Raw genomic sequence first — 23,416 nt, 5'->3', positions numbered from 1 at the left:
AAGGACATCCCAGAGATGGCCAAACCCTGTGATGGCTTTTAAAGCTTTCTCTCAAAGACAGGATTCATCAGTCACTTCTCACAAAGTAGTATGACCCAAAAGCATCATTAGGAGAGTATACCAGGAGGAATGCACACCACGTAGGGATGTGTCATCTTATAGTAAGGGCAGCAAGTAATTGGAAACAATCTACCAAAGAATACCATGTGTTTCTAATTAAGATTTAGTAAATTTACCACTGAATCTTAACAACTGATACAATTTTTTTTTTGGCCACCCCCAGCGGCTTGTGGGATCTTAGTTCCCTGACCAGGGATTGAACCCGTGCCCTCAGCAATGAAAGCACAGAGTCCTAACCACTGGACCTCCAGGGAATGCCCACAATTTTAAAATCATTAATTTTCACACTAAACATTGTTTTATAACTTGCGTAATTATCTAAAAAAATTTTTTAAAGAGTTTGAAACAACCAAAAACAATAAGGATCTCTAACATGTAGAAAACAATAAGAAAGTGAACTACCAGATTTGATATCACCCAAATAATTTCCCTGAATATCAGGAGTTTAGGATTAATGGTTCTAAAGTAAAGAAGCCAAAATCTTTTTCTTTAACCTTTTTTCTTGCTGACAGGCATTATACTGCTTGGAAGCTGCTCACTGTTCTTAAAGGAGAAACTCATTCAGATCTTATTTTTTTCCCTCAAACTTAATGACCTTAACCAACCACAGACATGTATGAGGAATACCCATTATTCTTTAGTCACCCCTTAAATGTTTGAGGGGTGCACTTTCAGATAAAAGTCAAAGATGAAAATTAGTCTTGGTTGCCGCATAGCCCTCCACTCCCCAAAACTCATAAAAAGAACACACTTCAGAAGATTTAGAATAAATTTTAAAGTTATTATTCAAACTATTTCAAGTATATAGGGAAGAATAGACTATATGATGAACATGTGTGAGCCAATTGCACAGCTTTATCAAAACATTTTTCGTTAAACTTTTAATTTTGAGGTAAATGTCTGTACACATGTACGTAAGAAATAATACAAAGAAATCTTTCCCTGTTTCCCCCCGTGGTAACAAGTTGCAGAACTACAGTATAATATCACAGCCGGGATGTTGGCATTGATACAGTCAAGATACAGAGCATTCCCATCACCCCAGGGATCGCCTCATGTTGACATTTTACAACAAAATTCATCTCCCTCCCACTTCATACCCCCCCCCAACCCTTGTCAATCACTAATATGTTTCCCATTTCTATAATTATGTGATTTCAACAATGTTACCTAAATTGAATCACTAGCCTTTTGAGATTGGGTTTTTTTTTGTTCTGCATAATTCCCTTGAAATTCATCCAAGTTGTTGCATGTACTTCATTTTTATTGCTGAATAATATTCCATTATTGTATATACTACTGTCTGTTTAACCATTTACCCATTGAAGGACGTCTGGGCTGTTTTTAGTTTTTAGCTATGACAAATAGAGGTTTTTGTGTGAACATAAGGCTTCATTTCTCTGGGATTAACGCCCAGGAGTGTGGGGTGGCATGGTATTTGGATGTTTAGTTTTTACAGAAACTGTTTTCTGGAGTGGTTGTACCCTTTTAACATTCTCACCAGCAATATATGAGTGATCCAGTTTCTCTGCATCCTTGTTAGCATTTGGTGGTGTTATTTTTTATTTTAGCCATTCTGATAGGTGTGTTGTGATATTTCATGATTTTAATTTGCATTTCCCCAATGACTAATGTCAAAAGAAAATTCAAGGAGCGTTACTTGATATGGGTATTTTATTGGGCAAGAAACAAACTATTCCCCAACAGGGAGACCTCAAGCCGCAAGTGCTCTCAGCAGTTACAGTTAATTAGAAACATGAATGAGTACATTGTCTTCTACTGTGATGACTTTCTAGAAACTTACTTTCCTTTTCATTGCTAAGCTTACTTGTTTGTAGCTGATTAGCTAGGAAACTGTAAGGTCATACTGACATGAAGAATGCTTAGGTTTTGTTTAAAGTCAGAGTCAGCATTTGGGGGAACTCAGGACAGTGTTCCATTTTGGTTACTGTGAGCCTTTGGTCTAGGGGTATATTCAAAGTGCAGCCTCCATATTGGTTTCTCTTTAACACTAATGATGCTGGACATCTTTTCATGTGCTTATTTGCCATCATTACATTCTCTTCAGCGAAATGTCCCTTCCTGTCTTCTGTTCATTTTCTAGTTGGATTTTTTTGTTATTTTACTGTTGAGTTGCACATATTTTCTTCCAGTCTGTAGCTTGTTGTCTTAGTCTGTTCAGGCTGCTATAACAAAATGCCAGAGGTTGGGTAGCTTATAAACAACAGAAGTTTATTTTTCACAGTTCTAGAGGCTGGAAGTCCAAGATCAGAGTGCCAGTATAGTCGGGTGAGGACCCTCTTCCAGGTCACAGACTTTTAGTTGTATCCTCCCAGGGGGGAAGGGAGTAGGGAGCTCTGTGGGATCTGTTTTTGTTTTTGTTTTGTTTTTGGTTTTTTTTTGGGGGGGGGGGGATCTGTTTTTAAGAGCACTAACCCCATTCATGAGGCTTCGTCTCTCACGACCTAATCACTTCTCGAAGGCCCTACCTACTAATACCGTCACCTTTGGGGGTTAGAATTTCAGCATATGAGTTAGGGGGAGACACAAACATTCAGACCATAGCACTTGTCTTTTCATCCTCTTAACAAGGTCCTTCTCAGAGAAAAAATTTTTAATTTTGATGAAATCCAATTTATCAGTTTTTCACTTTATAAAACATGTATTGGTATAAGTCTGAGAATTCTTCACCTTGCCCTAGATCCTGAAGATTTTTCTGATTTTTTTTTATTTTTTCTAAAAGTTTTGCATTTTACATTTAAGTCCACGATCCATTCTGAGTTAGTTTTTGTACAAGGTATGAAACTTTGGTTGGGGTTTATTTTTTTCCCAATGGATGTCCAATTGCTCCAGTACCATTTGTTGAAAAGGCTGTCCTTCCTCCATCAGAGTGCTTTTGTATTTTTGTCAAAATCAGTTGGGCATGTTTATGTGAGTGTTTTTCTAGGTTCTCTGTTCTGTTCCATTGACTTATGTGTCTGCTAGTCTTGATTACAGTAGGTATGTAAGCCTGATTCCTCCCATGTTTTCTCCAACTTTATTGCAGTAAAATACACATAACATAAAGTTTACCACCTTAACCATTTTTAAGTATACAGTTCAGTGGTATTAAATACAGTCACATTGTTGTGCAGCCATTACCACCATCCATCCTCATAACTCTTTTCATCTTGTAAATCTGAAACTCTGTACCTATTGTACAGTAACTCCCCATTTTTCCCTCCTTTCAGCCCCATGCATCCACCATTATATACTTTAGGTCTTTATGTTTTTTGGGTTTTGGGGGGTTTTTTTGGCCGCACTGCACGGCACGTGGGATCCTAGTTCCCTGACCAGGGATCAAACCTGCGCCCCCTGCACTGAAAGCACTTTGTCTTAATCACTGAACTGCCAGGGAAGTCCCTAGGTCTTTATAATTTTGATTACTCTAAGTATATCATGTAAGTAGAATCATACAGTATCCGTCTTTTTGTGACTGGTTTATTTCACTTAGCATAATGTGCGCAAGGTTTATCCATGTTGTAGCATATTGCAGAATTTCCTTCCTTTTTAAGACTAACATTCCATTGTATGTATATATGACACTTTGCTTATCCATTCATTGGTCTTTGGACACGGGTTGAGTCCATGTTTTAGCTATTGTGAATAATACTGCTATGAACACGGGTGTACAAATATCTCTTTTAGACTCTGCTCTCAATTCTTTTGGGTAGATACTCAGAAATGGAATTGCTGGGTCATATGGTAATTCTATTTTAATTTTTTGAGGAACCTCCATACTGTTTTCCACAGCAACTGTACCATTTTATTCCCACCAACAATATAAAAGAGTTCCAATTTTTCCACATCCTCGCCAACACTTATTTTCTGTTTTTTTTGATAGGATCCATACTAATGGTTGTGAGATGGTATCTCATTATAGTTTTGATTTGCATTTCCCTAATGATTAGTGATGTTAAGTATCTTTTCATGTGCTTATTGGCCATTTGTATATTTTTGGAGAAATGTCTGTTCAGTTCCTTTGCCCTTTTCTTAAAAAAAATTATTTTATTTATTTATTTTTGGCTGTGTTGGGTCTTCCGTTGCTGCACGCAGGCTTTCTCTAGTTGCGGCGTGCAGGGGCTACTCTTCATTGAGGTGCACAGGCTTCTCATCGCGGCGGCTTCTCTTGTTGTGGAGCACGGGCTCTAGGCGCGCAAGCTTCAGTAGTTGTGGCACATGGGCTTAGTTGCTCTGCGGCATGTGGGATCTTCCTGGATTAGGGCTCGAACCCGTGTCCCCTGCATTGGCAGGCGGATTCTTAACCACTGCACCACGAGGGAAGCCCCTTTGCCCATTTTTGAACTGAATTTTTTGTTGTTGAGTTTTAGGCGTTTCCTGTATATTTTGGATATTAACCCCTTATCATATATGTAGTGTGTAAATATTATCTCCCATTCTGTGGGCTGCCTTTTTACTCTGTGGATTGTGCCTCTTAATATACAGATTTTTTAAATTTTCATGAAGTCCAACTTGTCTATTTTTTCTTTTGTTGCCTGTGCCTTTGGTGTCATATTCAAGAAAGCATTGCCAAATCCAGTATTATGAAGTTTCTGTTCTATGTTTTCTACTGAGAGTTTTATTGTTTTAGGTCTTACATTTAGGTTCTTGATACATTTGGAGTTAATTTTTGTATATGGTGTTGGGTAAGGGTCCAATTTTGTTGAAAACCGCCATTTGTTGAAAAGACTGTCGTTTACCCATAGAATGGTCTTGGTACTTTTGTCAAAAATCATTTTGACCCATATATGCAAGGGTTTATTTCAGGGCTTTCTATTGTTTTCCATTGGTCTATATGCCTTTATGCAAGTACCATTACTGTTTTGATTACTGTAGTTTTGTAGCAGGAAATCAGGAAGCCTGAGTCCTCCAGTTTTCTTCTTTTTCAAGATTGTTTTGGCTATTCAGGGTCCCTTGAGTATGAATTTTATTTTATTTTATTTTTTTTATTTTTTTTGAGGACTTGGTATACTGTTTTCTTTCTTTTTTTAATTTATTTTTTAAATATTTTGTTTATTTATTTTTGGCTTTATTGGGTCTTCATTGCTGCACGTGGGCTTTCTCTAGTTGTGGAGAGCAAGGACTACTCTTTGTTGCGTTACGCGGGCTTCTTATTGCGGTGGCTTCTCTTGTTGTTGAGCACGGGCTCTAGGCACACAGGCTCAGTAGTTGTGGCGTGCAGGCTCAGTAGTTGTGGTGCATGGGCTTCGTTGCTCCGCGGCATGTGGGATCGTCCCGAACCAGGGCTTGAACCCGTGTCCCCTCCATTGGCAGGTGGATTCTTAACCACTGTGCCACCAGGGAAGTCCCATTGAGTATGGATTTTAGGATGGGTTTTTCTATTTCTGCAAAAATGTCATCAGGATTTTTATAGGGATTGCTTTTGTAGTTTGCTTTGGGTAATATTGACATTTTAACAATATTAAGCCTTCCAATCCATGAAGCATGCATTGTGTTTCTATTTATTTACGACTTCTTTCATTTCTTTCAGCAGTTTTTGGTAGTTTTCATTGGATAAATCTTTCACCTCCTTGGTTAAGTTAGTTCCTAAGTTTTTGTTGCTGTTGTTGTTGTTGTTTTTTTTTTGATGCTGTTGTAAATGGAATTGTTTTTGTAATTTCCTTTTCGGATGTTCATTTTTTGTGTATAGAAATGCACATGATTTAAAAACATTATTTTAATGTCAAGTTTTTTCTAGTGGTACGTACCTCACTTTCTTAGTGCTTAGGGAGAGATACAATCTGAAAGCTTTATTTTGTTTCAATTTAATATTTGAACAATATTATTTCTCTAAGTTCTAGAACAGTCCATTTTTCATTTAATTTTGAGCATTTTATGCCTTTTCTTTTTGGTGGGAAGAGTAATTGTTTCTGCTGACATTCCTTCACCTCTTTTGGCTCCCACACCCCTATAGCGAGGCTGGCTCATGATTTTTGTGTGTTGACTTTGTATCCTGCCCCTTGCTGAATTCATTTATTAGTTCTAACAGCTGTTTTGTGGAGTCTTTATGATTTTCTACAAATAAGATCATATCATCTGCAAACAGAGATCATTTTACTTCTTCCTTTATAACATGGATGCCTTTTATTCCTTTTTTTCCCTAATTGCTCTGGTTAGAACTTCCTCTACTATTTTGAATAGAAGTGGTAAAAGTGGGCATCCCTGCCCTATTTCGTTTTTTTCCTTTTGGCCACGCTGCGCAGCATGCAGGATCTTAGTTCCCCAACCAGTGATTGAACCCGTGCCCCCTGCAGTGGAAGCATGTAGTCTTAACCACTGGACCACCAGGGAAGTCCCCCCCTGCCCTATTTCTGATCTTAGAGAAAAAGCTTTCTGTCTTTCACCTTTGAGTATGATGTTCACAGTGGGTTTTTCATATATAACCTGTATTGTGTTGAGGTGATTTTTTTCTGTTCCTAGTTAGTTGAGTGTTTTTTGTCATGAAATGCGGTTGTATTTTGTCAAGTGCTTTTTCTGCATCCATTGAAATGAATATGTGGTATTTACATGGACCATTTTTCATATATTGAACCAGCCTTGCACTACAAGAATAAATCCCAATTGGTCATGGTTTATAGTCCTTCTACTATGCTGCTGAATTCTGATTGCTGGTGTTTTGTTGAGGATTTTTGCATTAGTGTTCATAAGGGATTGTTGATCTGTAGTTTCTTTTCTTGTAGTGTCTTTGTCTGGCTTTGGTACCAGGGTTATGCTGGCCTTAGCGTAACCTCTCTCCTCTTCAATGTTTTGGAAAAGTTTGAGAAGAATTGCTATTATTTCTTCTTTAAATGTTTGGTATAATGCACCAGCAAAACCATCAGGGCAGGGCTTTTCTTTGTTGGGACATTTTCATTACTGGTTCAATCTCATTAGCTATAGAAGCCTGATTCCTCTCACGTTGTTATTATTTTCAAAATTGTTTTAACTATTCTAAGTTCCTTTGCCTTTCCATAAAATTTTAGAATAATGTTGTCTAGATCTACAAAACCTCTTGCTGGAGTTTTGGTAGGAATTATATTAAACCTTTGTATCAACTTGGGGGAAATTGACATCTTTAATATGAAGATTGTTTCAATATATGAACATGGTATGTCTCTCCATTTTTTTAGGTCTTCTTTGGTTTCTTCATCAGCATTGTATAGTTTTCAGCATACGAGTCTTGTAAATGTTTTGTTAGATTTACATCTAAGTATTTCATTCTTTTGAGTAATTGTAAATGGCATTATATTGTTAATTTCTGTGTTAATGTGTTCATTGCTAGTATATAGAAATACAAATTGATTTCTGTATATTTGTCTTGTAAACTGAAACCTTGCTGAACTCACTTATTAGTTCTAGGAATTTTTGTGTAGATTCCTTTCGATTTTCTACTCAAACAGTCATGTCATCCTTTTATCAAGTTTTAACCCGCCATATTTGCTTCACATTTTTTAAAAGACTTTAACAATATAGGTATAATTTTCTTCCTCTACTTCCCCAGAGATAGTTATCACTATCATGAATTCACTTTTTATTGTTTCCATATGTATTTTGTACTTTTTAAATGTTTGTATATTCATGAATGTTATATAATATTTTCTAGGTTTTAAAATTTTACATAAGTGTGTTCCCTTTTGCATTTGATTTCTTCATTTAACATCGTTTTTCTCCAAGATTTATCCCAGTTGTGGAATGATGCCAAATTTGTTCATATAGGTGCTAGTAGTATTCCATTGCATGAATATATATTCTTCTATTGATGGACATTTAAGTTGCTTTCAATTTTTTGCTCTTTGTTTTGGTTTTATTGATGTCTAAGTGTTCATTATATATTCTGGATTCTAACCTTCGTGGTTATTTGTGCTGTCAATATCTCCTTCTAGACTTTGGCTTGCCTTTTAATTTTGTTTATGGTGTCATGTTTTGTAGACGTTAAGTCAGATGGATAAATCATTTCTTTTATGGTTTGAGCTTTTCGTGTCTCATCTAAGACATAATCCTACCCTGAGGTAATAATGATATTCTCTTGTATTTTCTTATTAAAAATTTAAAGTTTCTTTTTATATATAGGTCCTTAACCTACCTGGAATTGTTCTTTGGTATCAGTGTGAGGCTGAAGGGTCTAATTTTATTATTTTCCATTTGAGTAGACAGTTGTCCCCCAAACCATTTATCAATAGCCCATTTTTTTTTGTGCAGCATGTGGGATCTTAGTTTCCCGACAAGGGATCGAACCCATGCCCCCTGCAGTGGAAGCGTGGAGTCCTAACCACTGGACTGTCAGGGAATTCCTCTCAGCAGCCCATTCTTTTTTTTTTTTTTAATTTATTTATTCACTGTGGTGGCTTCTCTTGTGTGGAGCACAGGCTCTAGGCATGGGCTCCAGTAGTTGTGGCTTGCGGGCTCTAGGCACGGGCTTCAGTAGTTGTGGCTCGCGGGCTCTAGAGCGCAGGCTCAGTAGTTGTGGCGCAGGGGCTTAGTTGCTCTGCGGCATGTGGGATCTTCCCGGACCAGGGCTCGAACCTGTGTTCCCTGCATTGGCAGGCGGATTCTTAACCACTGCGCCACCAGGAAAGCCCAGCAGCCTATTCTTTACCTGTTGATTTCTAAGATTACTCCTGTAATATCAAATTTCTTTATATGCTTTGGATTAGTTTTTGAGCTCTTCTATTTGTCCCATTGCTATTCCTGTCTATCTCTACATCAGTAAACATCTTACTGTCTTAATTGTTCTAGCCCAAGATAAGCCTTGATATCTGGTGGTGTGGATCCTCCTTTTTCTTTTAAAGAATTATAGCTATTCATGGTCACGTCCCCTTCAGTATAAATTTTGAGATAAGCTTGTCAAATTCCATATAAAACCTGTCGTGATTTTGATTGAAATTGGCATTTTTGGGACTTCCCTGGTGGCACAGTGGTTAAGAATCTGCCTGCCAGTGCATAGGACACGGGTTCGACCCCTGGTCCGGGAAGATCCCACATGTTGCGGAGCAACTAAGCCCGCGCACCACAACTACTGAGCCTGCGCTCTAGAGCCCGCGAGCCACAACTACTGAGCCTGAATGCCACAACTACTGAAGCCCATGCGCCTAGAGCCCATGCTCTGCAACAAGAGAAGCCACCCAATGAGAAGCCCGGGAGCCGCAACGAAGAGTAGCCCCCGCTCACCACAACTAGAGAAAAGCCTGCGCACAGAAACAAAGACCCAAGGCAGCCAAAAATAAAAATAAATAAAAATTAAAAAAAAAAAGAAATTGACATTTTGACTCTTTTAGTCTTACTGTCGTACCTCTCCACTTACTCAAATCTTCAGTAGCCTTCAGTATCCTTCAACTTGGGGTGAACTTCTTTATCTTTTAGTCTTCTTAGTAGTTTATTGGATGTATCTCAGATTTCTGAGTTATTTCTTTTGCTGTGTTATTCACTCACTGTATAGCTAAGGATTCGTGTCTCTTAACCTTTTGGTTTATCTAGATTTCAAAAGAATGTATAAAATTAGACTCTATGAAATGTATAAAGTTACTTTTCAGGAGAAGGAGAAACACAAAATGCCATTTAGCAAGTTTGAATCTTCTTGAAGAACAGAATTGTGTAAATAGAAAGGTAATATGCATAATAACACCTTCTTTCATTCTTTATTATTTTTGTGGAATGTCTCATTTTGTCTTTTAGCCTATATGATTTGGGTGGTTTCTTTTGTGTTTTGTGTGCCTTGAGTAAACTGAGTCAAAATTTTAAAAGAAATTTTAATCCCGTACCACAAAAATGAAATGGTAATTATGTGACATGGCAGAGGTGTTAGCTAATGCTATGGTGTTAATCATTTTGCAGTATATAAGTGGATCAAATCAACATGTTGCACACCTTAAACTCATACAATATTATATGTCAGTTACATCTCAATAAAACTGGAAAAAATAAGGAACTGATTAAATTATAGGTTGGGGAAAAAAAAGAAACGTAATACTAGGACTCTGGCACTAATTTTTAGCAGCAAGAGAACCACAGTGTGATTAAAAATAAGTATGCATAGCCATTACTACCCAAGATTTAGAATAGGAAGTGTTAGTAATTAAGCCATATTACTTGTAATTCCAGTTGTAAAGTACTAGAAACCATTCATAAGCCTTACAGGCTGCTGGTATTTATTGAGCAGGTATGTGTCTGAGCACATGAATAGAAACAGAAAAAAAAATTTTTTTTTAATTTTAAGTTTGAATTTTATGGTGGTTGTTGGTAGCTGGAGAGGGAGCATAGCATAATGATGGAGAACATGGATTTGGGGACCAGAAGCTGCCTGGGTCTAATCCTGGCTCTGACACTTGCCGGTAATGAGTGAAATACTTAACTATTTTCTGCTTCAATTTCCTCATCTGTAAAATGAGAATAATAGTAGCACCTACTGCATAGATTTGTTGTAAGGATTAAATTAATTAATACATGTAAAGCACTTAGAAAAGTCCCTGGAACATAGTACAGGCTTCATAAGTGTTATTACTAAGGTCTTCTTATTGATCATTATCGGAAATATCCCTAATTCTGATGATCTTACACATATATTGAGAATAATGTATGTAAATGCCTAGTTCTATAGCTGACATATGGCAGGAACACAGTAAAATGATACCTATAACTATTGTGTTCTTTTTTCTTACCTAGTTGCTTAATTCTGTATTTGCTTGAGGAATCTCATTTTGTTTCAGAAAAAAATTGAATCTTTACTGTTTTTGAAAGTGTTCTGTTCTGTCATTAGTATTGTTTCTAATGTATAAAGTATATTTCTAATGTATAAAGATAATTATTTCTGTTGTAGCTGTTATTTACTCATATGTACTGGACAGTGTTGTAGGTGCTTTACACATATTATATTACTTTTAGACCTTAAAACAATCTTCCACTGTCTCAGTAAAGGTTCAGAACAAGAAGGTATTTTGGATAAGTTCAAAAGAAATACTTTTTTTATTTGAGGGAAGCAGTAACATGATTTCTGTTAAAGGAAAATCAGACAAAATATACTTTAAGGCAAAAAGCCTTAAAAGCCTGGAGGTAAAGAGGATAGTTCATTTTGATGAGAGATTAAATTCACCAGAAAGATTAACAGTTTGTATGCACCTAATAACCTGGCCTCAAAATGTATAAGACAGAAACTGACACAAAAACAAGGTGAAATAGACAAATCCACAATCAGTAAAGATACAGGTTTAAACAACCTTCTTAACAAGCTTGACTAGTGGATAAATAGGACACTGTTCCCAACAATTGCAAAATACACTTTCTTTTTAAGCAAACATGGAATATTTATTAAAATTGAAATATGCTGGGCCATAGCAAATCTCAAGAAATGTCAAAGGGTTGAAATCTTACATAGTAGGAATCCTCATAAGACTCCTGCGTTGGGGATCCATTTGAGATCTGTAGTCAGGAATTTAAGGTGAGTCATCAAGGTTTTTTTCTCCAGCAAGGTTAAATGGTTTGGTTGTAAGGATAAGAGAAGGTGATTAGTTGACTAACCAGGAATGAGGTTTCCCAGGAGACCATACCAAGGAAGCCAGAGGTAAGGGAGCTAAGGATGTTTACAGAGGCATTTAATATTGAATCCTGGAGTCTAAGCTGAGCAAGAAGAGAAGTGAGGACGTGATGAGGATGATGGACAATGGGAAAGTGGTAAGATTAATGGATGGGAGGGAGGTATTAATGAAATAAGAGAATTGCTGGAGTACATGAGCTGGAAGGATAGAAGGTGGTGGTCAAGTGTTGGGATGTTTAAAATCAAGATTTTGGAGATGATGCAGTTACTGGGGCAGATGATCAGGGGAGATGGCCATGGAATGGGAAACTGGAATGGTATGTTGGACATGATTGTGATGGGGAGACCTGAAAGGCCACAGTGTTAGATGAGTCATCCATGTGATTATTGACGTCACCAAGAGCAGTTTAGGAGTAGAATGGACCATAGCAAGGTTCTGAAGCCTTTAGTTGAAGAGTGAGGGAGTTAAGGGTCAGTAGATGACATAAACAAGTTAGGATAGTAAATGATGAAGTCTGATGGCAAGAAATTAAAATGTGTTCAGGTTTTTGAAGGAAAAGAGGAGAAAAAGGGTTTAGAAGAAGCAAGGAGGAATATTGCCCGTCTACAGGAAATGTTGGAAGAAAAGTAGCAATCTCCAAATGAGAGGGCTTCCAGGGACAGCCAAGTTTCAAGTTAGGGAACTGAAGGGGAACTTTTCAGGGAGAAGGTTGAATAACAGAGGAATTTTCACTCAGTAAAAATTATCCATTGCCATCATTTTCATCATCATCATCATCATTATTCATATTAGATTTTCTGGTTAGCTGTTGTGTAATACCATTCTTACTTCTGGACACTTCAGTAAACTTTATACTGTTGTATTGACATGTCATTTACTATTGATTTTTTTTATTATTGATATTTTCTGTAAAAGTTTGGATAGCCAAGCCTATGATAATGAATATCAAAATAATCATTATCCTATCATACATATTGGAAAATCGTGTTTAATCTTATTTGTGGAATAACTACCATATGCCAGGCGCTTATCTATTGCTGGAAATACAGAGACATGTAAGATATGATACCTCTTCTCAAAGAGTATGGATCAGTGAACTCACCAGATATAACTTGTGAGTTGTACACACACACAGCCTTACACACACAGACTGAAAGATTTTACACACACACCCTCAGACTATTCTAGCAGTGGTGGTCCCCTCGAAGACATGAAGGAAATGGAAGGGGCAAGATATTAAGGGGAGCTTTTCATTTTTAGCCTGTGTTCTTTGAATCTTGTATTAAAATGCATTTATATAGTTCGTTAATAAATAATATTAAATATTCTATTAAAATGCCTTTATATAGTTCATTAATTAAAAATAAGAAAATTTATGGAAGTTACAGTTTTTCTTTATAGTAATTAAAAGGAGAAATTGTGGGGACTTCCCTGGTGGTCCAGTGGTTAAGACTCCGTGCTTCCACTGCAGGGGGCACGGGTTCAATCCCTGGTTGGGGAACTGATCCCGCATGCTGTGCGGCGCAGCCAAAGGGAAAAAAAAAAAAAAGGATAAAAGGCGAAATTGTGTTTTTTTAAGCTTAAGTCTTTGTCTGTTTTTTTCTAGGCAGGGATACCAATGGGACCAATACCAGCAGGAGGAATGCCTTACCTGGGACAAGCACCTTTCCTAGGAATGCGTCCTGCAGGCCCACAGTACACTCCAGACATGCAGAAGCAGTTTGCCGAGGAGCAGCAGTAAGAGACCTCAGGATGCAAGGATAAAGATACATGATAGCGGTCAATTTGAAAATTGTCAAATGATCTGTAGTGCAGATTTGAAGCTGAAACAGTCACGGTGCCTTTACGGTGCCTTTAAAACTCTTTAAAATACTCTTATTATTTAAAAGTTTAAAGCCAGAAGGGACCTTAGAGATCCTGTAATTCAATCCTCTGACTTTACATCTGGGGAAAGTGAGGTCCAAAGAAATAAGCCATGTGTCAGCCTGGGTTACACAGTTACCAGTAAGACCTGGACCCGAGTGCGGGCCTCCTGAGTCCCAGAACCACTGCTCTTTCTCATGTATGATACTGCCTCCTCAAGTAGAAGTTTCTTTTTTGTATGCAGAGCAAAGAGTGTCTTTATTTCGTCTACCTCCCTCTCTGTTTTTTGTAATTACTTCGAATGTAAAATGTTGTCTCCTCCCCTTGCAAATTAGACAGGAAATAGATTCACGTCTATAATTTAGGTAAATCACTTTTTAGACTTATTTCATATATTTGGAAATTAATATAGTGGTGAAATAGGATTGTCTTCAGAAAATTAGATATAATTATCAGTGAAGTTTTTAGTTCTAGAAATGCAAGATGACTTAGAAGAAATATGAATATAACAGTTGATAATCCCTGAAGCTGGCTCTTTACTAGATTGTTTTTCCTTCAGAAAACGATTTGAACAGCAGCAAAAGCTCTTAGAAGAAGAAAGAAAAAGACGCCAGTTTGAAGAGCAGAAGCAAAAGCTCAGACTCCTGAGTAGTGTGAAACCCAAGGTAACGTATCCCAGCACACAGCATACCCCCCCGAATGTGCCTCTTCTCAGTCATTTAGTGGATTTTGTTATGTGGGCACCAGCGCAAGCTGAGGCTGTGGTTGATTCGTTTTGGTTTTGTCTAAGTCCGAAAGCAAAGGACTTTTCTTTTTCTGTAAAGATACTTTATTGTTGAAGGGAATGGCATAGCAGCCATTATCTTCTCAACTCTTGTTTTCTACCTTTGGAATGCTTGTAATCTTTTCTTGGGAAGCATTAATACTGGATACTTAATATCTAACAGCTGTAGCCTAAAGTATTTCTAAATGGGCCTTTTAATAATCTTCTTTAGAGTGTTGTTTTATGCCTTCGCTTTATGTCGATGTTTTTCTGACTTGGAAAATTCACCATCCGAAGTATGTGGTAAAAATATTGTAAATTGACGAATATCTGCACTTTTCTTTCAACTTGTGTGGATTAGGACGTAGTGTGAGAGACAAGTGAAGAAATATATATACATTTATTGTCTCCCAGACAGGAGAGAAGAGTAGAGATGATGCTTTGGAAGCCATAAAAGGAAACTTAGATGGGTTTTCCAGAGATGCTAAGATGCACCCTACCCCAGCATCACACCCTAAGAAACCAGGTAGTTTTAATTTAAAAATTTTCTTTTGTTGGAAGGTGACTTATAGGCCCTGTGTGTTTAATTGACCATTACGTGTGTGTGCGGAGAGTGAGTGTTGAACTCCTCCTTCAAGCTAAGTACAGATTTGGATGTTTTAAAATTTACAGTGGGTTAAGAGCTCTGGTCTAGACAGTCTTGGGAGGAAGAAACCTCTTTGTCTTCTAGTAAATGTCAGTATGACAACTTTACTTGTAAATCTTCTGTATAAATGAGTATGTTAACGTTAGTAAAATCCATTCACTAAAAGCAAATGTAATAAAGGAGTTTACCATTTCATTCTCATTATTTTAAAGTAGTTTTACTTTTGATGTACTAGTTCAGATTTTATTCAATGTGATGAAACTTACAAATTTTCTAAATGACTCCTTTAAAAAGTCATGGATTTATATGTATAAAATAGATAACTAATGAGAACCTACTGTATAGCATAGGGAACTCTACTCAGTGCTCTGTGGTGACCTAAATGAGAAGGAAATCCAAAAAATAGAGGATATGTGTATACGTATAGCTGATTCACTTTGCTGTACAATATAAAATAACACAATATTGTAAAGCAACTACACTCCAATTTAAAAAATGTCATGGATTAAATAATATTTCTCGTGAAATTTTGGTTTTTAAAATGCATTCCTTTGTAGTTTTTATTTTCATTTACCATCAAATAAGCAAAAGAAAAGTACCTAATAGAGCAGGGTAAAGAGATATTTTTGGGGGGTTTTTTGCATGTGTTTTAAACATTTAGCAGTTGAAATGAGTTTTAACTTCACATAACTGTTACCATATCCTTTTTTAAAATTTGATATTTTGACATTTTATTCTCAGCTAATTTCAAGAATAACATACCATTAATAGGTGAATAGTTTTCATAAATCATTCAGCCAAGTGCTATTTTCTGCAGGCTTGTATTACATTGACGGTCTTTATAGGTACCTTTTATAGGTGATATCAGGAGGGCATAATCTAATATTGGCAGAGTAACGAGTTCTTGACTTTCTGGGACAGCTTTGCCTCTGTGCTATTAATTTCACTTGCTAGATTATATACTCAGATTATCGTTACAAAAATATGCCCCAAAGTAAAATATATACTGATATTGAAAAGGGAATGGATATTAGCAATCAGAATGAGTTCAGAAAGGAAAAACATACCTAAAAATGAAAATTACAAGCTGAATAAGCTAGTCAGTAAGGCATTTAAGTATAGTCATTGGAATGGTAAAACTGGACCCAGCATGGAATAAAGGAGAAGAAGGCAGAGAGGAATGGTCATTGTTAGGTCACATAGTGTTCTATCCATATAGAATGCCCCCTTTGGACAACGGTATGGTTTAACAACTTCATTGTAAGTAATAAATTGGTGTTTTGATGTTCAAGTAATCTCTTGAGTTCAGTCAACATGCGTGCAGTTAGCTGTTCCTAGTTAACTGCTTCATGCTTCGCTAGAAAAATATTTTTTTGAAGCAAGCCCAAGGAATTTCCAGAGCTTCTCCAGCTACGGTCTTAAACCTAGGCCTAAAGTATGTAAAAAGTTTCCAGCCTTTTTACCGCCAGAGGCATAAACGCCCGTAGACTGTTTATCTTAAAATATTGAATATACAAACTGTATCACATAATTTTTATACTTCTTATTAATCATATATATATATATATATATATAGCTACAAGAGTTTCTAAGCCAAAATATATACCACATAGAATTAACATAATTCCAGTCAAATGCAAAGAAATTTTTAGCCTAAAAAAAAGAAAGAAAAGGAAAAAAGTTGGTTTAGCCTAAACAGTCAGCTACTATATCCATAGTAGCTGTCAGTTTTGCATTGTTACTATTTTCTACCAGTACTGATCTGAGAACCCAAATTGAGAGCTTAAATACACACTCTCAGTAACCATTATTGGGAGGGTTGGGATTCATTATGACATGGCTTTTTTTAAACAAAATTCATTAAGGCAGTAATTTTGCATATTCATTTTGCATCTTTCATAGAACTTTAATGCTTCCAGCCTTTATTTCATGGATCCAAAAGAGAAGGGTCCAAAAGAGAAAAACATAGTGTCCCCATTTTTCAAATGAGAGCCTTTTTTAAAAAAGACTGCTCCTTGTGACATTAGACTTTAGTAAATGTTAAAGCAATTCAAAGAAGTTAAAAATGTGAAGAAGCAACAATAATAGTATTGTTAATGAGCCTAGTATTAAACATAATCCCTGTAGAGAAGGTTTATTACATAAGTGAATCTCATATTTAACAGTAAAAAGCCACAGTGATGTTTATATCTTTTAGAGGCAAAGATCTTTTAAACATAGCTCTTAGGGTTTACTTTCTTAAATTGGCTGTTGAGTTATTTGACTTAGCACTTTATGATGTCCTAATTTTGATGCTTTTCACAAGAAAATATCACTTTGGTAATATGTTTGATGTTCTTGTTGCCTTTGTAATTTTCATTCCCCACACAGTAAGTTTCATCCTCATGTGAAATATGAACTATGCTAAGTGTATGGATTAGGCATGATTTATCAAAAATTACAAGTGTGCGTCATGCACTGTTTTTTACTGGCATAATGAAATGTAATCATCAGTATATATCTGTCTAAAATGTATTCAGCAGCATATAGGTAGGTTCTCTTATTTATATTGGTTTGAGAAAATATTATCCAGATAAATAGATCAATTGGATTTCAAAAATAATCACCACTTTGATGTAAATTATTAGTGGTCTCAAGGAAAAAAAATAAGTGCTAACTTAATGAAAGAAGGAAAGAAATTTTGAGTTTTACATTTTTCTGTTTTTGAACAAAATGCAAAATAGCTATAAAACCTCTTTTTAAAAAAGACTAAAAATGAAATTGAGTTATTTGTAGTGAGGTGGATGGACCTAGAGTCTGTCATACAGAGTGAAGTAAGTCAGAAAAGCAAATACTGTACGCTAGCACATATACATGGAATCTAAAAAAAAAAATGGTTCTGATGAACCTAGGGTCAGGATAGGAATAAAGACGCAGATGTAGAGAGTGGACTTGAGGACACAAGGAGGGGAAAGGGTAAGCTGGGACGAACTGAGAGGGTAGCATTGACATATATACACTGCCAAATGTAAAATAGATAGCTAGTCGGAAGCAGCTGCATAGCACAGGAGATCAGCTCGGTGCTTTGTGACCACCTAGAGGGGTGGGATAGGGAGGCTCAAGAGGGAGGGGATATGGGGATGTATGTATGCATATAGCTGATTCACTGTTATACACAACAGAAACGTAACACAACATTGTAAAGCAATTACACTCCAATAAAGATGTTAAAAAAAAAAAAAAGACTAAAAAATTGTTTGTAAATAGACATCAAAGTGTTTTGCATTCATTGTATGATTTTGTTTGTTGTTACATGTTATTTCTTATTCACCTCCACTATTCATGTTTCAGTATATTCTTTTGGGGTTATACTACATCTTAATTTCTTTTCCCCTGTTGATTTTCATTTCTGTGTGTTTCATTGCCATTTTCCATTTTGCAGATTATCCCACATCATCTCATTCTGCTAAAACTGTCTCCCCATCACCAGCCTTTCTTGATGAAGAAGAATTCAGTGACTTTATGCAGGGGCCTGTTGAAGCTCCCACATGTGGTCCTTCTTCCACTTCCCAGCCTTTTCAGTCTTTCCACCCCACCGCCCCCCTTGGCCAGTTGCATGCTCAGAAGGCTGGAGCACAGTATATCCCTCCAGGTCAGAGTCCAGTGTCTGTTGCCTTACGTGGTGTCCCTGGGCAAACTCCTTATTTCTCTACTGTTTCAGCCTCATACAATGTGCAGAAAGCAGGTAACTACTAGACTATTAATGAAAGTATTTTTAAAATAATCTAGGATAATTTATTTCACTTATATAAGTAGAATAATACAGTGATGTTGGCACAGAAACATGTGCCTGAATATATGAGTACTATTGAAATTCACCAAAGTAAGAATATAGATTTTTTTAATTCTGGGGGCTTCACATTCTGGAAAAGTGATTGGAAACATCTGCTCCTAAATTAGGACCGATTTAAACCACCTTAGAACTTTAAGAACACACTGATTTCTTCAGGAGATGACCCTTGTTTGGGGGAATCACCACCATCATTTTCTTAAGAGTAATGAGCCAGGGAAAGCTGCTTTAGAAAGTGCTCTCTGTGATAAAGCACGTTGGGGTCAGAAGCCCAGGTTCTCCATTTACTGTCAGTTTGTCCCTGGACAATCTTTAAACATTTCTATACCTCAGTTTTATCACTTGTGGGGGCGGGAGGTAGTTACTGTGTCTTGAGGCACAGAACAGTGCTGAGAGGGATCCTAGCAGACATGTACTCATCTACACGTTCTCGGTTGACAGATGAAGAAATAGGCGATAGCTAGTAGAAGTGTCTGTATCTTGTATAGGTCACCAGAGTTCTAAGGTAGAACACCTTCCACTATACCATTCTACCTACTGTCTCACAGAATTCCTGAGAATCAAAGTAGATAATGATGTTTAAGTTCTCTAAAATCGCTAAAGTGTCTCAAGCCCTAGACAAATGTGTGGACTTGAATTATTTCAAAATTTATATTATATGTGGCAGGGCCTTCCCTTTAGAATTGGGGGGGTGGAGATGGATGGTTGAAAAATTAGAAGCCTGCAGTTATATACAAATAATCCTTCATGCTGTTTGTTTAGGCCCTTCCTTGGAGGAGAAGCTCCTAGTATCTTGTGATATAAGTACATCTGGGCAGGAACAAATTAAATTAAATACTTCTGAAGTTGGGCACAAAGCCATAGGCCCAGGTTCCAGTAAGAACCATCCCAGTTTAACGGCCAATAACGGGGGTGCCGTAGATGGACGTGTAAGTGGTACCACTACCGCAGAGGCAGAAAAGACTTCAGACCAAAACCTGTCCATTGAAGAGAGTGGTGAGCTCATGAAATATTCAGCAAAAAGTTCATTTAACCAAATGTTGCTCAAATGCTAACACCTTAGGCATTAATCTTAAAATGAATGCTGCTTGATTTTGCTAATCGAAATTTTGCTTAAAATATATTTAATGCATTCCTTTCTCTAATTAACCCCTAAAATTTTGCTCTGAATTCTTTCAACACACTGTTATTCCTTTTAAAAAAATTTCGATAACCAGTTTTTTTAATCGGAATCATTCCTGATTTAAAATTTCTTCGCCTTTTATTTTATAAAAAACTTTTTCCCCCTCTTAAACTTTCTGTTCTTCTATAAGGTTGAAAAGTTAAAATTTAACTGGAAAAGTCACCAATGAGAATATAGTTTTGCTTCTCTGAAATTAATTGTACACACCGCTGCCTAAATTAGATCCACATTTTTATAAACTCAACTTGCAGAGATGAATTCCAATGTGGGCAGCCCAGGAGGCAAACTTTTGGAGGCTATTTTACAGGACAAAGTGAAAAACAAAAATTTTAAACAAAAATGCTATACATCTAAGGCAGCAGTGTCATATTCAGGATTTTAAAAAATCAGACTTTGCAAAGAAGTGTTATTAAAAGCTGCAAGTGAAGCTTGGGCTTTTTTTTTTTTTTGCATATGTAATCTTTAAACCGGCATCTCTCGTGTTTTTGTCTATAATTTGTAATATATGTGACTGGCACAAGCCTCATATGATCCAGAATATTGATTTTGTACATCTTAGGGATATTTTTTTGTTTATTTTTAGTTTACACCTTAGGACATAGGTGTACAAGAGTTGCTTAGAAACCAAATTTTAGTTGTATTGGTGACTTTTGTTTTTTAGTGTCTCCAGTGCTCTTCTTATAAAAAAACCATGACACAGTGTGATTTCCCCATCTGCTACATGGACCAGTATATACATTAGATAATGTTCTTTAACTTCTTAGGTGTGGGAGTATTTCCCTCACAGGATCCTGTTCAGCCCAGAATGCCTCCTTGGATATACAATGAAAATTTGGTTCCAGGTAAAAAGAGCTTTTTTGTCCAAGATTGCTATCTGGATACTTTACTTTAAATGTTGTAAATGTAGTTATAAATATTTACTATTGTGGTTACAGAATATGCAGAAGGAATTGTAACTTTTTCTTATTTATTTTTTTCTAAAAGAGTACAGAAAATTAAATACATCTAGTGTTTAAGACTGCCTTATAGGGACTTCCCTCGTGGTCCAGTGGTTAAGACTCCGTGCTTCCAATGTAGGGGGCCAGGGTTCAATCCCTGGTCAGGGAACTAGATCCCACAAGCTGCAGCTTAAAAAAAAAAAAGATCCCACATGCAGCAACTAAGACACGGCACAGCCAAATAAATAAATAAATAAATATTTAAAAAAAAAAAAAAAAGACTGTCATGTATGAAATAACTATATAAATGAAGGAAAAGTATTTTGCTTTAATGTTTTATTGACCATCATGTACTTTTATATCTAAAAGCTTTTCTTAGATTTATTATGCTTTAAAAGACACTATCAAATATTTATTTCACAGATTATTAATAACATCAAGAATAGTACTAATATGTTTAGTATAATTTTCTGAACTCTTGGTGATTCGTTTATATATTTAAAAAATATTCTTTGACTTTGTCAATATAATACTATATGAAGTAAAACACCAAGTGGCATCTTTTCCTACTTTGGAAGGTGTTGTGTACTTTTTTCCTTATGTATGTTACTAACTGCTGAGCCAAAAAATTACTGAAGTACACATTTTGTGATGTAGTATTCAATTGGTACAAGGGAATAGTGTGTTTAAGCCATGGTTGATGTGCATAGAATAATGACTATTACAATGGCATTATGTTAATCACTCTTAGTGTATTGTAACTTGTTCAATTTGCTTTGCAAACCCCTTAAAAACTAAAGGTAACTTTGATCTTTAGCTCTCTATGTTGGTCATAGACTTGATCTAGGTTGGTTCTACACTTGATTTAAATAAAACTCATGCAAGATCCCTGTAGCTCAACTTTTTGGGGGAAGAAATTAGTAATGTCTACTTTTCCTCAGAATCACATAATCACAAATTGAAAGGCTCATTTCCCAAAACCACAGGGGACTTCAGTTGTGCATAAAGATAATTGATTTCCTCCCAACTGCCCGTTAGACAGATTACATCTTTTCTTCTTCCTCTCTGTCTACAAGCCAAACAAACAAAATCTAGATCTTCGTACATTTTGGGATTCTGTCCCTTTTCTGCCAGCTTGTTTTTGTTTCTCCTTTCTCCCTCCAAACATACACGTACACATAATTTCCTAGCCAAAATATGTGTTCTTATGGTCAGCCTACTAACCTGTAATCCATATCTAAATGCTAGATGTAAAATTTTTGCTTTAAGCATTTTTCTCCGTCTGCCTTAGCCCTACTTTCATCCCCCAAACTCCTCTAACTAGGCTTGCCAGATTTAGCAAATAAGCATACAGAGCATCCAGTTAAATCTGAATTTCAGAGAAACAGCAAATAGTTGTTTAGTATAAGTATACCCCATGCAATAATTGGCGTCCTGTATTTTATGTGGCAACCCTATCCCTAACAGCCTTTCCCACTTTGTCCTTTGGAAAGGCCATTTTATAGTGAAAAACTCCCCAACAGTCCCTTCCTTTATTCAAACACTTATTCCGCTCTCTAACTAAAACCGTGTCTTTCTCTAAAGGCTGTGTTCCCAAAGCACCTTACCCAAAGATGTTTCCTCTAATAGCCTCTAATTCACTGGGACAAGAGAAAGGTGATATTAGTATAATTCTTGCTTCCCACTGCTATTTTCAAATTAGTCCCACCATCATTACTCTACAACTTCTTTTTTAAAGTCCAAAATATCTGCTTATACCACCTCCATCTTATTGTTGTTACTATCTACTCATGAATTATAAGACTTTCTCTTACCTTTAACCCCGAATCTTTGTCTGTAGGGCCAAGCTCCAACTTCTCTGCTAAGCTCCAGACCCTAATTGTCTGCTGGATATTTGCACTTGAATATCTTTACAGCAGTTTAAACCCTTGATGTGGCTTCAGTTCTCTTAAAGCAGTTTGACTTAAGATTATTCTTGTATAAGCAGCAATGACAACAAAAAAGATGAATCACTTGTAATATGTTTACATTTGTAATCTGGTCTTTCCTTTAATAGATGCGTATAAGAAAATTTTAGAAACCACAATGACTCCGACTGGAATAGATACTGCTAAACTTTATCCCATCCTGATGTCATCCGGACTTCCCAGGGAAACTCTTGGACAGATATGGGCCTTAGCTAATCGAACCACACCTGGCAAACTTACTAAAGAAGAACTTTATACTGTTCTCGCCATGATAGCAGTAACACAGGTAGACATTGTTTCTAAGGTTAGGTCAAATGACTTTCCAATATAAACTGAAAGAATATGAATCCTTTTTTTCTACAACCTTGCAGAACTCCTTGGACATTAAAATTTAGATTATTTTCAGGATACAGTTCTTCAAAAATGTACAGTTTATATGATGTGCATACTAGCAAAATATTCCTTTGTTTAAAGACTTTAATATATTAACATTCTCTGACCTAACTGTAACCCTTCTGAACTTGAAAGTTAGTTAGTAATAGATGAAATTACTCTCTGTCC

The 23,416-nt window shown here is 36.4% G+C and overlaps 1 protein-coding gene across 12 annotated transcripts in view; it reads left to right on the top strand.

The window, feature by feature from the left end:
* Nucleotides 1–23,416, top strand: part of SYNRG (synergin gamma) — a 93,183-nt gene that overhangs the window by 14,216 nt on the left and 55,551 nt on the right. For 9 of the 12 annotated variants that reach the window (XM_068531409.1, XM_068531413.1, XM_068531408.1 and 6 more), the window contains exons 4-10: nucleotides 13,273–13,403; nucleotides 14,089–14,194; nucleotides 14,707–14,818; nucleotides 18,360–18,662; nucleotides 19,530–19,763; nucleotides 20,715–20,792; nucleotides 22,945–23,141. In XM_068531409.1, the coding sequence (XP_068387510.1) occupies nucleotides 13,273–13,403; nucleotides 14,089–14,194; nucleotides 14,707–14,818; nucleotides 18,360–18,662; nucleotides 19,530–19,763; nucleotides 20,715–20,792; nucleotides 22,945–23,141 (1,161 nt within the window). The remainder of the gene's footprint in view (nucleotides 1–13,272; nucleotides 13,404–14,088; nucleotides 14,195–14,706; nucleotides 14,819–18,359; nucleotides 18,663–19,529; nucleotides 19,764–20,714; nucleotides 20,793–22,944; nucleotides 23,142–23,416) is intronic. The other 3 variants (XM_068531410.1, XM_068531407.1, XM_068531406.1) reach the window with 1 other exon arrangement.

The sequence above is a fragment of the Eschrichtius robustus genome, chromosome 20 (assembly GCF_028021215.1).
Source record: "Eschrichtius robustus isolate mEscRob2 chromosome 20, mEscRob2.pri, whole genome shotgun sequence".
NCBI lineage: Eukaryota > Metazoa > Chordata > Mammalia > Artiodactyla > Eschrichtiidae > Eschrichtius > Eschrichtius robustus.
The sequence above is the reverse complement of the archived record's forward strand: the minus strand, read 5'-3'. Positions and strand labels throughout refer to the sequence as shown.